The sequence below is a fragment of the Ischnura elegans genome, chromosome 9 (assembly GCF_921293095.1).
Source record: "Ischnura elegans chromosome 9, ioIscEleg1.1, whole genome shotgun sequence".
In the NCBI taxonomy this organism is placed as follows: Eukaryota; Metazoa; Arthropoda; class Insecta; order Odonata; family Coenagrionidae; genus Ischnura; species Ischnura elegans.
The window spans coordinates 10,316,703-10,335,030 of NC_060254.1; the positions used below are offsets into that span (position 1 = coordinate 10,316,703).

Genomic DNA, 18,328 nt, shown 5'->3' on the forward strand with positions numbered 1-18,328 from the left:
ATCACAGGTTTATTGCATTAAAGTTATTTTTGGAATGGCACTCCATCTGCCTCACATCATTCATCACTTGTTCCATATCTGACTCAGGTGCTGACAAAATTTTCATATGCCTTAAAAATTAACGATTTATTTATTTTTTTATTTTTTTATTTACCACATCTCCCGTAAACAGCACATAACGGCCTTTTACAACGAGGGTTTCCAATATTAACAAAGTACAACACAAACATCCATGCCCTGGATAGGGATCACCTACCCAGGCGGGATTCGAACCCACGACCTACGGTTTGGCAGGCGAGGACTTTACCCCACCGCCACCGAGGCCGGCCATTTCAGACGTTAATGCTTTTTACATCAGCAGGTGAGGCTTCAATGAATTTCCATAAAACTAAGCATCATTCCCTGCTTTTAATGCCTAACTTGGCACATGAAGAGAAATAGTTGTAGCCAAAGAATTCCTTGGCAGGAAAAATCTATTCCAACTTAAAAGAAGGATGTTATGCAAATATGTTTTGCATTACTCTTGGTGAGTACTCTTGCAATAATACACCTAAGATTGGAGATGAGACTTAAAAATGCATTTCAAAAGTGAAATCTAGAATCTCATCTAAGACGAACTAATGCAAAGGCAAAATTGGCTGCAAAAATTAGACTGCATCTCAGCACATCACATTATGCCAGACCATGCCAAGAGGATTTAGAGAATTCCTCATAAGATGTTTTGCCAAAAGATTCTCCCCAAGTACATATAATGACACATTTCAACATGAACTGAATAGCAATAGATGCCCAAAAATCTACTGAGAATAAACATTAAGACAGTATACTATATAATTAAGAAAGAAAAAGAGATAACATATTTCATCAAACTTACCTCGGAGGTGAAGCTTCTAATTCCTGCAATTTCTCTTCAATCTCTTTTTGCTGCTCAAGGAGCTGGTCCCACTCCTACACAAAATAAATAAAAAAACATATTGATAAATTTGCAAAACTTACATGAATAGATACTAAAGCTTCACATGCAAAAGTAGAGACCATAACAAAAAAGCAGACACTAATAACTGAAGGCCAGTGAAGTCCTTTTAATGCTTTAATAACAAGATTAGGTATTTTAGTTCCATTGAAAAAATGCAAAGCCATGAATTGGTGCTATAGAAAAACTTCACACTTTACAAAGGTTCAGCTTTAGGATTCATATTCCTGCCTTTAATTTCAAGAAAGGGTTGAGTTGCACAAATTACGCAATAGTGCTTGGTGGCTATGGTATGACTTATATTAAAACAACATTATTTGTTTCCCAATCATGGTTTCCAAATATTGTTCCAATTTAATACCCCCTTTCAGTATCCATATCAAGATAAACAGCACTTAGATGGAATAAAACCATCTGTCATTGATTTGAGCTGTTTCCAATTGGTTGAGAAAGGCAAAGACAGACACACACCTTGCTTCAGGAAACAAAAATTGGCTATGGAAACCACAAAACTAGGCATAGATGGTGTATAGCAGTCACTTTTTAAACACAGGAGTACAATGGAACACTGAACATCCTCCTACCAACAAGTTGCAACTCTCATATCTGACTCTACCTCCAACCCTTCAAGCAATTCAGTTCCCAGCCAGCAACAGCGTTGCAGACTACAAGCCGCACCAGAGCCTTGGTCCACATTTTGGATTTCCTTCATCAGGCAATTCAGATGCATAACTGCCCACTATATTCCAGGGAGTCCTCAGACCCTGAGTGGTTCAATGGACTTTTTAACGTTCAAGTTTAAGGAGCACAACCCACATTTCCTCACTCATCATCAGGTGGCTGATCATGATGATTACATCAGTTCATATTTATAAAAGCCTTACATCAACTTTCCATTTTTGATTTCTCTGATTACAGATAGAAAATTAAAAATTTTCTTTCTTCGTATTTGGGGGATTCATGGAAAAATGCAGCAAGGCATACCTACTGGGAAATAGAGTCAAGTAGAAGCAAGTAGATCCAAATTGGGGCAACCCTAGGCAGCCCAGTCAGGATGGCAACAAAACACGTGCTTTGCTGCTCCAATGCAACAACGCTCCACGCGTTCAATGATGATTTTCATCTTTTTGCTTAACCTATTGAGTTTTTCCCCGACCATAATCTAATTTCCTTGACATTTTGGGTTGAATCATAGAGAAAGTTAGTGAGCCATTTGAAGACCACTGGTCCTCACAATAGTTACCATATTATGAAACCTGGATTGCGCAGATGAAACATAAATAGTGAACCTTAAAAAGTTAAATAGTTTTATTTTACATCTGATAGATTTTAATTATGATACCATACGAAGTATCTAACTCCCTAATACCAACCAACCAAATGACAAAGCATTGCCTGTACAATCAAACCAAGCAACTAGTGCCGCACTCGCAAGTTAATGAAACCACACGACCCTTTGCAATTGATGTGCAATGTGTAACTAACAAATAGCTCATATCTAATACATGGTTCACTAATAACACAAAAAATGAATTTGCTTTTCACACAATCCATGCGTATGCATTATAATACATATGCGTATATGTAGACTAGGACATGCTTGCCCAATATTGTTCTACCATCAACTAAACTTCCTTTACACTACTACATAATTTTAATGACGCCTTAACAGGAACAAGAAAAATGTAATGATTATTTAAATGATATGAATTAGCAAGTGTGATTATATTTACTCATATGGCCACAAATTGTTTCTACATCACTGGTGTAATTACAATAATATTATTTGGGAAACACATTAATAATGTGTAGTATAAAGTAGGGATAAGTCGATTACATTTTTTTTCGATTCCGATTCGAGTTCCGATTCCTTCAAATATATTCCAGATTCTTGATTTCGATTCCATCGATTCTTATTCCTTCTAACAGGAGGGATTTTGATTTATCTGTAGCATTGCTGTCATTAAAATTTAAGAATTGAATGTAATAAAATAACTAGGGATGGACGGATCCAGGATTTTCGGAGCCAGATCTTTCGAATAGGATATTTTTGAATCCAAATGCATTTTCAAATTCCTGCCATTAAAAAAAGTCATTATTCAAGTTTATTTCTGGGTACATACAATCAATGGAATGCTTTTTAGATTTTCATACACATTTTAATATTTTTATAAATAAAAAATTATTTTATGGGCTTTCAAGTTGTTATTTTTTCAAACATCTTTACATACTCAGGGCCTAAACTGTTACGCTTGGGTTTGGAAATGAAAATAGGAAAATTCTTAGGATGAACAACTGACCAGTGGCGTAGCGAGAGGACCCCCCAAAATAAAATAATACAATTAATTTCCTTCATAAAAGGAAACAAAATAAATGAAAAATGAATCTTTGAAAAAAGAAGTTTTTTTCTATTACGAAGGGTGTTAAATTAGTTTGAAACCCTCTCCTTTGTACCCTGTTGTTTGAAAATTTCCCCCCTGGTTTTAAACCCTCCCTTAAAATATCCTGGCTACCCCCTGCCATTGACTGAATTCAAATTTTCCTCACGCACGTTTCTCCCGAATTTTACTTTCTCATCGCATACGGACTTGTGTTTCACCCGAAAATGCTTCAGTGTGGTGAGATGGATTTAGCACATCCTCGCGATAATTTACGCCACAGTAAACGCACACAGCATTCATTGGTTCTCACAATCTCAATGGAAATATTTATACACAATGAAAGACATTTTTATCCGTGTATCATTAAATTGAATTGCAACTGTGCAATTAGCAACACAATTAACAGTATTTAAAACGGCATTAACTTCACTTGCGACGAGGTGCTAAACCGCTCAGCATGAGGAAGGGGTGGGCAGCAGAAGCACGTAAAGGAGAGGTGGAGGGGAAGGAGCAGTGGCGTAGCCAGGAATTTCGTTTGGGGGGGAAACCAGGGGGGAAAATTTTTGAAAAAACCAGGCACTAAATAATGGGTTTTAAACTAATTTTAACACTTTTTATAATCGAAAAAACTTAATTTGTTCAAGAAAAATTTTGTAAATTCCTGATTTTTCAATATTTTATTTCTTTTGTGAAGGACAATAATTGTGTTTTTATATTTCGGGGGGGTCCGCACCCTCCCCCTGGCTACGCCACTGGGAAGGAGCGCGTAAAGGAGAGGTGGAGAGGAAGGAGCACGCTCCCTCCATATTTCAAACAACAAGACTAGAGCGAAAAATCCACAGAGGAAAAATCATTCGCCTTGACCGGGATTCGAACCCGGATCCCTCGATTTCCGGCCGAGTGCTTTAGCCAGTTAAGCTACCGAGGCGTCATTCTCCCCTGTGGAAATTTTTGGACTATACCGGACAAGGTGGTATGGACTGCTGAGCATATGATGCGACTAGCAGTCCAGGTCGTGCGCATGGCGCCACAGCCGGAGAGCAAAGCCCGAACTTTGAACACTAGAGGTGTTCGCTCTGGACTTATGAAAGTATACCGGGACTAGCCACGGTGATAACTTTTTACGGAGTCACCCGCAATGCACAAATAGTGCGAAAAATCCACAGAGGAAAAATCATTCGCCTTGACCGGGATTCGAACCCGGATCCCTCGATTTCCGGCCGAGTGCTTTAGCCAGTTAAGCTACCGAGGCGTCATTCTCCCCTGTGGAAATTTGTGGACTATACCGGACAAGATGGTATGATTTTTCCTCTGTGGATTTTTCGCACTATTTGTGCATTGCGGGTGACTCCGTAAAAAGTTATCACCGTGGCTAGTCCCGGTATACTTTCATAAGTCCAGAGCGAACACCTCTAGTGTTCAAAGTTCGGGCTTTGCTCTCCGGCTGTGGCGCCATGCGCACGACCTGGACTGCTAGTTGCATCATATGCTCAGCAGTCCATACCACCTTGTCCGGTATAGTCCACAAATTTCCACAGGGGAGAATGACGCCTCGGTAGCTTAACTGGCTAAAGCACTTGGCCGGAAATCGAGGGATCCGGGTTCGAATCCCGGTCAAGGCGAATGATTTTTCCTCTGTGGATTTTTCGCACTACAGTAAAATTCGGTTATAACGCGGGTCTAGGGGGACATAGTTTACACCCGCGTTATCGGACAACCGCGTTATAACGGGAAATACGTGGGAAGCAATAAAAAAACCCTTTAAGGTAATTTTTATAGCCAATTTATTTGCGTAATACATTATTAAAATATTTATTTTATGATTTAGACGCTCTACTTTAACGGGAGTTACTAAAATACTCGGATATTTTCTTTTGCCGCGATAGTTGATGGCTTTTCTTTGTCACGTAATTTTTTATGCTTTGCAAAATGAATACTATCGCAATCACTTTGTCCCTCCAACCAATTCATCAATTCACTAATATTATGTAATAAATGGCCAATTTTTGGCATCTCGACCTCACATTCGTCTTCTTCATTCTCGCTCTCATCTTCCGATGATGCAGCTGTTTTTGCGCGGCTCTGGACTGCAGCCACAATTTCTTCGTCACTCTTATAAGCAGATACAGGAGTTTCCTCGTCTTCGCGAACCCAGGCCTCGAGATCACTCACAAATAGTTTATTAGAAAGAACATCTGAAGCTTCACGTGCGTCCTCTTCCGTGAAACCCAAAAACTCGTCTTCGTCTTCCATGCTATCGCCCGCTGTATACTCGCACTTTGACCAGCAATTTAGGATTGTAGCTGAAGTTATTTTCTTCCATGCCAATCCAATATTATAAGCCATATTCTTCAGGGTGACTGTTTTCAGATATTCTTGTACCTGCAGTTCTGAATTTATGACACTAGTGAGCAATTCCCGCCGATAATGGGCTTTAAATGCTCTAATTATCCCTTGATCCATGGGCTGAATAAGAGCTGTCGTATTTTTTGGTAAAAACGAAGCCACTATTTTGCCATCCCTCGATATCAAGAGCTCAGAAGACGGATGGGCCGGACAGTTATCTAACAGAAGTAGAGCCTTCTCTTCTAACTTTTTTGATCTTAAGTGGCTCTTAACCGATGGAACAAAATCTTCATTGAACCAAGATGAAAAAATGTCTCGAGTCATCCAGGCATTCTGACTGTTTTTATAATTTATGGGTAGTGCTGTCATATTAACGTGCTTGAAGCACCGAGGACTTCGATTTTTACCAATACACAGAGGTTTTAACTTGTGACTTCCTGATTTGTTCGCGCACAGTAATAAAGTCACTCTTTCTTTGCTCATTTTTATTCCGGATTTATTTGCCGACTTCTTAATATCAAGTGATTTTGTTGGAAGCAATCTGTAGTAGAGAGCGGTTTCATCGCAGTTATACAATTGCTCTTCAGTGTACTCACCCTCATCAATCATCTTGCGTAAAGTCCCACAGAATTCTCTAGCTGCTTCACTGTCACTGGAACGAGATTCTCCCTGCATGTTAACTTGCGCTACCCCGTGGCGAATTTTCCACCTCGATAGCCAGCCAGCAGAAGCAACAAAATCATGAGCACCACCTATTTGTTTATTTAATTTAATTGCCTGTGCTTGTAAAAGTGGACCAGATAATGGAACACCTTCACTGCGCTTCTGAACAAACCACGTGAACAAACATTCATCCACATCACCAGCAGCACTCAATCTGGCCTTTTTTCTATCAAGTCCTATTTCGTCATCCACTTGATCAACGAATGATCGTAATTTAACTTCTTCTTTCATCCAACCACGAATAGTTCCTTCAGGAACACCAAACTCCCTGAATAAACTTGATTTTGAATCACCGCGTTTCACTCTGTCGATTATGCCCAACTTTTCTTTTATTGTGTAAGTTTTCCTTTTGGCAGACATCGTTTTAACCCTTATATCAATGAAAATTTTCGTAAAAAAGTAATTTTCATATTCATATTAAGACAAAGGTAAAACAGCCCATTCATTATTAAATGCTCGAAGCCTGTGAGCATTGAGTACCTACCTTGGTTTGAGCGCCGCGGTGCGAACGTACGAATGAGAATTATCTCAATCTCCCAGAATCTCGAAAATTATTATTGCCGTGCAACACACTTTTCAGCTCGAGTTCGCAAGACACAATGACCGATCAGGCATTACCGAGTTTTTTTTATGGCTACGAAACAATGTATGGAATACGTCGCCAACCGCGTTAATACAGTCGCTTGAAGTTGCGACGCGTCGGTAGTCACGCCGAGATAAAATTTGCCACAAAGTTACCTACCTCAAAAAAAAGGTCAATGTAATCATCTCGGGGGACGTGGTGAGACCCGCGGTATATCCGAAACCGCAGTAAAGTGAGGCGCGTAATAACCGGAATTTACTGTATTTGTGCATTGCGGATGACTCCGTAAAAAGTTATCACCGTGGCTAGTCCCGGTATACTTTCATAAGTCCAGAGCGAACACCTCTAGTGTTCAAAGTTCGGGCTTTGCTCTCCGGCTGTGGCGCCATGTGCACGACCTGGACTGCTAGTCGCATCATATGCTCAGCAGTCCATACCACCTTGTCCGGTATAGTCCACAAATTTCCACAGGGGAGAATGACGCCTCGGTAGCTTAACTGGCTAAAGCACTCGGCCGGAAATCGAGGGATCCGGGTTCGAATCCCGGTCAAGGCGAATGATTTTTCCTCTGTGGATTTTTCGCACTATTTGTGCATTGCGGGTGACTCCGTAAAAAGTTATCACCGTGGCTAGTCCCGGTATACTTTCATAAAAAACAAGACTAGAAATGAGGAAGTCAAGGACGAAGAAGTCAGATCTTGCTTCAGTTACGTCGTTGGCTTCAAAGCGAAGCCGGGCGCGCTACATGATATATGTAGTTGGCATTTCCAATCCATCTCTAATTGTTTGAGGGGTTAATGCTGCGCTTGTTTCTTTGAAAATTGTGCTGTTTGGACAATGTTGCATATCAGTAAAATCTAATTGTAGAATTGTGGATAGAAAACTGAGTGGCAATCCATTAGAGCTGAAATATAAACAGAAATATCGTCAGGAATGCGTCTCGTTTGGTCTAATTCTTTTTTAAATCTCGTGCATGTCATCTAATTTTCGAAGCTATCAAGATATCTTCGGGCCCAGAAAGTCACTCTCCTAGAACTTGTCGTCTAGAAACGTAGAATTGAAGCAGATAGGCCAAAAAAGGTCAGTTTGTGAGACGAGGTAGGGATGAAACATGCTTCAACTGTTTTTGTGATTTGATATTTTCCTTAGAAGACGATTCATGGTCCGTGTGATTTTGGAAACGAAAAAAAAAGCAACAGAGGCACGGGCTGATGGACGGCCGATGGTGGTTTTCTGAAATCTGCAACGTAGTTACTTTTGACGTGGTTATTATCCTACGGCGCTGAGATTCCCCCGATGATTGTTCAATCTCTTGGGAAGAGTCACACTATGTGCCAGTCGTATTTTGCCTTTTTTATTTTCTAGCTGAAAATCCTGGCCACGACTGAAATTCTACTCGTAACCTCGGCGAGAGCTTTCAAACAAAACGGTTCATGAGTAGGACAAGAATCGCATGCGACGGCGCATTCGAAGAAAGAATCTGAACTCTTTCCACCCGGATGGGGCGTTGCATTCACTGAAGCTATTATTTAAAATTTCGGATCCAGATCCCATGTCTTCCGCGACTTTGAATCTGATGTATCCTATGAAGGGCAATATCCGCGGATATTTGCATCCGAGGTATCCGATCCGACCATCCCTAAAAATAACAATAGCCGCCGAGGCTACATTCTCGTTTGGCGGCGGTGGCTAAACAATAATGTAGCGTTCATTGCGTCCATACATACCAGAGCAGCCAGGCAGGAGCAGTGGTGGCCGAACGCAACCAGTCGAGTCCGGCCGGAGGCCACGGCGGCTTATGACAAGCAAGTATCAACTTTCTCAAGGGTTGCATTGATGAAACTGAGCTATACAAACACGAATGTGTCTAAATTTTTTATTATTGACGCAGACGCGTGTTAGTCTAAAAAAGTTACATGTATAAAAAACCCGCTCTCAGCGTGTATTTATGAGATACTATTTTTCACAGGAAAACTTCCTGATCCCATGGTTTCCAATTTTTTATTCTCTGAGAGTTGCTCATGAACACGCGCCATTTCAGGGTTCGTCGGTTTGTTGCTCTTGCCAACATTTTCATGTTTCCGAGGCCTCTTAGGCATGTTCGTCGCAGCACCAGCGTGCCGGGCGTATCCTCCGCGCCGGCAAGGCTGACACCGCGGCCGCTTAAGTGTGTGGCAGCCTTTATGCCCCAAACTTATAGTCTATGCTCAAAACATTTATCTTCCTGGAATCGATGGAATCTGAATCGACTTTAGGCGATTGATTCTCCATTCCGATTCCGTGCTCAAGAATCGGTGGAATCGAGAATCAACATTTGGAATCGACTCATCCCTAGTATAAAGTAAGTTTTTTAGCAGACCAATAGTACAGGCACAAAATTAATGTGAAGCTTTTCTTCGCTTTTCTTCCAGAGAATATACATCACAGCCGTAGGTAAATATCCTAGTACGAAAAAAGCTCCATTACACCCAATCCACAAGTCACATCTTATTTATGTACCAATAAAAAATGCAGTATGATGGATTGCTAAAGACAATTATTATCTTTAGTATTCCCCATTACCATTGGCAAATGAACGTTCTGCTTACCCTGCAAGCATTATTGAGATCTCTCAGCTTTGAGCGCAGGACAAATTCCTGTGTGATGTCTCTGGGACCTTTTGTCTCACACTGCTCTCGATACTGCTTGTTCAATTCCTCACACTTCTCCCTCATGGTGATCATCTGTAAAAGGAAGTAAAATTAGTAATGAGAAATCTATTAATACAGCAAGAGGATTAAGTTACTTTTTTTACTCATGAATGACTGGGATACATGAAATAAAGTACTCTAAAGAGAAATTTATAACTGGACCAGCAAAACAGCCTGATTGAAAAAATGCTTGTGGCAATAGCCATGGGAGATATATTGTCCAGAGGTGTTGCCCAAAACACAAAAAGGTGCTAAATTAGACATGCCAACGACTTGGCAAATTGCACACCACAGGGCAAAGATGAACATGGTGCACAATGAATAAATATAGGTAAGCATATCACCCCATATTTTGACTCACTTCCTTATGAAAGCCCTCAATTCCTCAAGCACCTAATCAAAGATATAGCTTCCTACACCACTCCCACTACCACCGTCCTTCTATTTTTCTGAATGACAACACACACTTCTTCATAAGTCTTGTCAAGAATATCCAGTATATATTCTTCTTTCCCCCTCCCTTCTCCCGTTATTTACCCACCCAACACCATTAGCTAACTACGGTTTCAGACACCCAAAAAAAAAACTGACTTTCACCCCCTACATCCTCCCTCATGTATTATGTTCCTCCTCAGCCTTCTCGAGAACATTTGGGATGAAAAGTGAAAGTGGTTCAACAGAAATAATTTTATACATATTTTAAAATAGCTTTTCATTATTACACTTTTTCGTTTATGTAAATGTATACCTATTTAGTGTACATATTTGTTATTCATTGTAAATGCATTTGAACGGCTTCTACAAATAGCTATTAGCGTTTCTGAAGTATGCACCAAGAGTTAATTATTGTATACTGTCATTTTTAGCTCCCTCTCCCCTCCAACCTCTCAGCTTCCTTAAATGAGTAGTGTACCCTCAATTTTGCAGAAATACATCCCTAACCATAACAGACAACTTTTCACCCTCCCCATCTCCTCCCAAAAACCCCTTAAGCCCATACAGATACACCAACACCCTGCAAAGGGACAGCTCACATGAATGTGCCTGTGTGGTGAAACATAATGGGGGAGTTCCAAATAAAATTTGTGGAAATTAGATAGGTAGTTTAATTATTTTCCATCATAAGAACTGTAGCCACAATTCCAATTCCAGTAGTACTTCAAACCACACAACCGTGCTTTTAAGAGTCATTTGAATTTTTGCATCACAGAATAGTGAAAACAAAACACATTAGAATCAGTGCAATGACCGTTTCTTCCATGCCGTAGTCCCATAGTGACGTTAAAGATACATTAGTTAGGTTCTGTAATTTAATAATTACTTTTTAATTACATAGTGATGATATGAGTGATGCTTTTGTTTACTGATTCTTTCACAGAGTAATAATTTTTGACGTGGTTGTCTTGCTGCCTGAAATTAAGTGATATTTTTCTTGGAGCCTATGGCATCAAAATCTACAGAATCCATATTGGTAGAATAGGAATCAAAATGTCAGAACCGGATTTGGGATTAGAATCATAAACAATTTTAATTTCTCCACGTGAATACTACTGACAACCCTAATTGGGTTCTCAACCAGGTTAATTCTGTCATATAAGCCGTCGTTTCGGAAGATGACTTGTCTCCCATCTTCAAGGCCGTGCAAGGACTTTTAATGAGTAACAAGGCCTTGATAATGGGACACAAGTTGTCTTCCGAAACATTGGCTTATATGACAGAATTAACCTGGTTGAGAACCCAAGAAGAATTCGTCAGGGATCGCTAAAATTTTGGAATCGATCCATCACTAATTTTTTTGGTAAGTATTATCATCAGACAACTAGTTTTGTTACATTATAAATTGAAAATAATCTTCTAACTAATTCTCAGATTAATTTATTTTGAAAATAGCTGATAACTGTAATTCTTTTAACTGTACATGATAGAACAGCTCCACCATGTCAACCTTTGTGATTTAAGTTTTATTGTGAACCTCATCAGGGAGGAACATGATATTTTACCTGGTATTCTGCAGTAGATTTGGAGAGAAATGTATGAACAAGAAGAAAATTTAGGGGAGAAAAATGTGAGAAGAATAATGGCCAGATATTAGCTGAAAATAAACAAAAAATAAAAATATATGATATTAGTTTTCACCGAAAGAGAGGACAGTGGTACTAACATTAATCTAGACTAGCAAAAGCTTGCAGAGGAGGAATAGTTTTGCTAACAAGGAAGCTGATTAACCAGCAATAGACGAAGCAATAAAGAAATCATCAGTATAATAGCACAGGCAAAGAGGGCATTCCATGAAAAGTAGAAGCTAGTCACAGCTGAGAATACAAGAAAGTAAGAAAACCATTCATCAGATGCTAAATATAGATCATGTTTCTGTATGGAACCAAGCCTTGGATGTTGATCGCAGCAGAGAAGTCGGGAATGGCTGAATTCAAAATGTGGTGCTGCAGAAGAATGATGAAGGTAAAATGTATCAACCGAGCACGTAACGATGAAGTGTTAGGAAGAGTAAGAGAAAAGTGAAAAAAAACATAATGAGAAGATGGGACAAGTTAATCAGGCACATCATAAGGTACGATAGCCTGATGAAGATGGACAGGCAGACGGGAAGAAGGGCAATTATCAAAAAGGGGACAGGAAGAAGGGCAAGGGATGGTCCAAAATGAGTTACGTACATAGGTTATGACAGGTTATTAAAGATTTAAAAGAGAACAAATACATCACTATGAAAAATGATAGCAGATAGGAGAGAGGAATGGACGGCTGTATCAAGACAATCTTAGGATTGTTGACATAGAATGAAGATGATTATGATGAGCCAGCCCCCTTCCCACACCTAGTTATTCCTATCCATATTTTATAGGTTTATAAATGTTACTTGACACCTTACTTACTCTGTGCTGATTTGTTTTGAGCCTTTCCTGCAATGCAATCACAGCTTTCCAATGTTGGACCTGCTTCTCTTTCACGTTTTTCTCTTGCAACCTAAAATCAAATAATATCCATATCAGCAATTACAGTAAACACCACGTTTAAAGATACACTTTAACAACAATAGACTCATACATTAACCCCACCAAAGAGGACTGCAGAGTTCAGGGTTGCTAAAAGATGTATCAGTCTCCTAATGTCATTAATTCTTTCAGCCTGGCAATTGTATGTTTACTTAATTTGATTTATTTATTATTTAAAATTTTTAATTATTAATTTTATTACAAAAATTTATTTGTGATGAACACACCAAGAACATTTGCTTAATTCACTTTGCTACTTTAAATACAAAAAGAGGAACTAGTTCACTCTAAATTTCCAAAGGCAAATTTAGCAGAGTAACTCCAGAGCTGCTAAGCTAAAGTTTTTGGAGTGCCCCACGATAGCAATCTTGTTCTACTGAATGAGTAGCTCTACTGCTGTGATAGGAGGGAGAAGATTGTTATGGATATCCCTAACATTTTATCAACGCATAAGCACGTAGTAGTAATGCTTGATGATTTTTTACATACCGAAAAATGACTGATTGCTCTCAAAAAGCAACTGAGCGTAAGCAATCAGCTGGAACACTAAAGAGCGGCCACAATGCAGAATGCACCCAATACTATACAATGAACATATATTTAAGTAACTAGACATATTAATGTTACATAAAAACTTTTGGGCTATTTCGCCACATCAATTTTTGGGTGGCTCCAACGTTTCCCAACCGATGTTAGTTGCTTTCTCAAGGGAATTTTTCTCAAGAGATTCCCTAGAGCAGGGGTTCCCAAACTTTTTTGTACCACGCCCCCCCCCCCCCCCCCCCCCCCCCGCTACACATATCAGCTTTCCATTTTGCAATACCCTATTTCCACGGTGCCATACACACCAACTCCTACTCGTACAAGTTGTGTGTTTTGTAGTTTTAAAAACTGTAACCTTCTTTGATAAAGTTTACAACTTAATTGAAACTTTACAAAAACAATTATGAAAACTTAGAAAGACTTTATTTCAAAGATCTGCGGATTTTACTTTTGTAATTTTTTTATTTATTTCATTTGGGTGTCACGCCCCCCATGGACTTTCTCCACGCCTCCCCAGGGGGGCGCGCCCCCCAGTTTGGGAACCCCTGCCCTAGAGAATGCGACCAGCATTGGTTGGGTAATATTGGGGCCACCCAAAAATTGATGTGGCAAAATAGCCCAAAATTTTTTTTTTACATGAAGAGTACCCGCAAAAGTAATAACGAAGAACTAGATATATCTTTCACATGTCTGCCTTGAAGCTTAATAGGCAAAGTTCCACCCAATCTTCATATGCTAGACAATGCATCGGGTAGAATGATAAGTAATTTTATAAAAAGCATTTACTGAGTACATAATTAAGACATGGTAATGCAATAAACCTACATAATCTATGAAAAAGAACTTACTTAATGACCCACTCCAAAGCCTGGCCCAATGAAACTGGTCTGCCACTGGCATAATTGAAATCCAGCTGATGCGAAAGGTAGCTGGTGGCTTCAAGCAATCTATTGAATTCTCGTTCAACCATCTCATCTTTATCTTTAGGTACCTGAAAGATAGAATAATAGGTCAAATATAAATACCAATCATGGCTCATACATCAAAGCCAAATTATGGCTTTAGTTAGAACTGACGATGAGACGAAATACAAGAAATTTTGATGGTTTATCAGTAGAGGTGTAATGGAAGGACAAGAAGAAAGCAGAATAAGGGTTTCAATTTGCTACATGGTGACAGTCACAAAATAAAGATAAACAGTAAATTTGCCTCCATGCTGAGCATGAGTTGGGAATGACCCACAGGCTGCAGCGATCATGGTAACAAATTCAACTTGACTAACAAGGGGAGACCACATGACTTGCTCCGCCTTTTTCAAGGCAGTATTTTTTTATGGCATTTGGAATAACACATCTCGGTGGTCTTCTTGTTATTATTATGGAAAGGCTATGGAAGATTTTGGGAAGCAGCAAGCACAAGACACATTTGGCGTGACTGTTGATTTTAAATAATCAGCTTTTATTACATCCCATTTTTTAATTGTAATAATACTTCGGAATGGTCCTTCTAGTATATAGGTACTTTCTGAGTAAACTCCCATTGGAGCAATGTGAATTTCAAGTGTTCAAGACATATGGCAATTTATATACATTTAGTGTTCTTATTTATTACATCTGCATGCATATTGCTGCTCGCCGTGACCCTTAATGGCATGTGCTCTCACAAGAAGTGGTTTTCATTTTTAATTTGGTAGTTGATCAGTATAAGAATTACCAAAAATTAGAATTTTTGCACACACCAACCCTTGCTAGAGTAGTCATCATATCTCCGCATTCGAAATGGTACTGCTTAAATATCTTAATGCCATTATGATAATAAAAAATTTCTCTCATGCATGCTTGCTGCAATCAAAATTAATAAAATACTTGGCGCCGTATGATCAAAATGAAGGCTACAAAATATACTGCCATAACAAAGCCCCAAACCATGACCCCCTATGTGAAAATTAACGGCTCTAACTATTACACTGACTCTGTAGTGTGGCAAGCTATTCTGGAATTATATAAGGCTTGTTCAAAGTACTGCATGAAAATTAATTAATTACAGCCAAACTAAGATCCATTCAATGGAATTACTACCAGTTTAGAGATGTGTTTGCCATTCAGAATGCCATAAAAAAATATGGCATTGAAAAAGGCGGAGCAAGGTACGTGGTTTCCCCTTATAAGAATTCAAAGAAATTACCACCTCAGACCTTGAGGTAGAGAATGAGAAATTTGGAAGACACAATCTTGAACTAAGCAAAGGGCAGCTGATAGGAAATGAGCTTCAAGACGAAGGAGGAATGAATGGAAGTGGGATGGATGGGCAGGAAGAGAGCTAAATAAGCAGAGGGACAAGGGTATTCTGAAGTTGGGGATGGAGGAATGAATATAGAAAAAATTGGAGGGGGAAGGAATAGAAAAGATTCCCTAGACAAAGAGAAGCAAAACTCAATCTCAGGGTATGGAATTACTCTGCTATTGCCAAAGCTTCCTCCTTTCAATTTAGTAAGGTTTCCCCTCTGATCATAAAGTGTAGATATGTTACGGCAAGTCAACACTTTCTAAGCTATCAACTGCCTCCAATCATGCTACAAGACAACCTTTATCCATCTGATATATGTATCAGCATTTAAAAATAGTTAACTTAATGGCGCATTGTATATATCAAGGATCTCTAAAATACAGATGTGGCCTGCAAAAGCCATTTTTTGGGCCCATGAAGTCCATTTCATCTTGAGAAAAAAATTATGGAAATGTAAGTTTACCCTGCCAAATGCCAAGATCAGCCACTGCTGATGAGGCTGTTCTTTTTTTTACCAAATAAAAATGAAGACACTCAATAGCGTGTTATAATTTCCAATGGATCACTACATTGAACTAAAAGGATGAAATCGGCCCTCAAATTCATGTTTGATAGTAATTCTGCATGATATCTAGCATCAGCAGCAGATTGAGTCAATTGTTGTCGCACTCTGGCAAATATATAGACTAGCAACCAGCTGAAGAAGCCATCAAGATAGCTAAAAATCCAATAATTTCCATTGACAGGCTGGATAAAGCCTCCCTTAGGCAAATGTGCACTGAAACCATCAACCAACAAGATGCAAGGGTGGGAAAACATCAGCTGACAAATAGTTTATGTACCTACCAGACTCAACCAAAACTGGAAGAAACGATAGTCAACAAAATTCAGTTGACACGGCAGAAACCCAGAATATGGTTGCTGATGCTATTTCATTGTTAATGCAGTCCTTGGGCTACTATGTTCGGAAACCCCTGAACTAATAATTACGTGACATAAATCGAAAATGTATGATTTAGAAATCAGTCAAAATCTTCTTTTCTTTTTATTTTTTCCTATAAATTTCTTCCCGTCACATAAACTCCCCACATAGCAACGAACCTCTCAGAGACGTCTCACTATGGTCTCAAATGTCTCAAATATCGCGTATGTCTCAGAGATGTAATCGTGAGACTTTCAGGAAATTATTAAAAAAATGTATTTAAACGCCATCAATGCCTTCCATATATATTTTTCGGTGCAATTCTGCAGTTTTGATTATTAAAATCACGACATTTAATAAGGGTTTCTTATTTTCAAAAGGTCATCCATCACAAAATTTGTTGCAAAAAATGATTGAGAAAAAATGATTTAATTATTTTTTTGCCTAAATTAAATGCATACCATAGTAAAAAGTCTCATGAGACATCTCAAGAGACCATTTTTTTGACATATTGACATCTCAGAGAAGTCTCAGAGATGTCTCTGATGCTCTCATAATGTCTCTAAGACATAACATGTGATATTCGAGACGTTTCAGAGACGTATCGGAGACGTATTTCTGCTATATGGTACTCTGCTTAAATGGGATAGAATTCAATGTATGCAGCATTATAAGTCAGGACTGTTTCGTACTGTGTTTGCACACTTAAATGGCAGTCTTTTCAATCTAATTGTATGTTTTAAATAATACAAAATACTGATGCAATCTCAAAGAAAAACAATATTTCTTATCAATATAAATCCCATAAATTTTTACAAATAACCAACATCGGAGAGTTGATAAGTGTGAATTTACATTCTCTCAATGCACATCTAAAGTGCGTTTGCCATCATTCTGGTTAATGTGCTTTCAAAGATGTAATAAATGATCTTAAACTTGCAAGGTTGTGGTAGTGGAACACGATGGATGCTGCTCACTCATTTCACTCAATCATTCACCGAGTCCTTCAAGCAAAATTAGAACATGTTCTAATTTCATTTGCCTGCTCATGACAAAAAATTTGCCAAACTTTCCTAATTAACGAATTAAATATTTTCACTCACATGTGGCTTTCGACCTAGGGCAAGATCATTTGTTGTGCAAAACGACCTTCACAGATATTCATTATATATAACATAAAGAGTCAATATTCCCGTTTCCCATACATAATAACCATGAAAATCAGGGCAATGAAGAAGATAGCAAGAAAGGAGACTCACAGTGTTTCCATTGGACTCGTATAATGGGCATTTCTGACGGATCTTGTGGAGCTCCATACTAATCTGCTTGGATAAAACAGTGACAGGATTACCCCCAAGGCCTGTCACTACCATGGCACCAAGATCAGCAATGTACGATGATTTGCGAAAGGTGGCAATGCGCCCCCCAACTCGATCCTGAGGAATAGAAAAGTTACACTCATGACCTTTACATGAACGAAAGAGAAATGTCTCAAAGAACAAAATCACAGTACATATAACATCAAATTTGAAGTACATACATCTACATAAAATTTCAAAGGAAAGCAATATTAGGACATGAATCTGTGTTGAAATGTTATGCACACATAGCATTTTCAATTCATTCCATCATTCAATAGCATTTTTTTCAGGCATGGTCAAACAGTACCTAACATTATCAAGTAATAAAAATTATTACTAATATTTTATCACAAATATTATCATTTTACTGATACTAATAATAAAGTAAAGTGTGCCCAAAAATGTAGAAGGTTAGACCCTCAAGAAGTCAGAATGTTACTGTTTATAAATAAAAATTTGGAGGAGACTTATGTAACATGATGCTAAGAAAAATTTTGGATATGAATTGA

The 18,328-nt window shown here is 38.7% G+C and overlaps 1 protein-coding gene across 1 annotated transcript in view; it reads right to left on the reverse strand.

The window, feature by feature from the left end:
• Positions 1–18,328, reverse strand: part of LOC124165642 (lysine-specific histone demethylase 1A-like) — a 100,419-nt gene that overhangs the window by 71,511 nt on the left and 10,580 nt on the right. The window contains exons 6-10 of the mRNA XM_046543116.1: positions 17,718–17,894; positions 14,099–14,241; positions 12,588–12,678; positions 9,595–9,729; positions 875–948 (exon numbers count right to left, since the gene is read on the reverse strand). Coding sequence (XP_046399072.1) covers positions 875–948; positions 9,595–9,729; positions 12,588–12,678; positions 14,099–14,241; positions 17,718–17,894 — 620 coding nt within the window. The remainder of the gene's footprint in view (positions 1–874; positions 949–9,594; positions 9,730–12,587; positions 12,679–14,098; positions 14,242–17,717; positions 17,895–18,328) is intronic.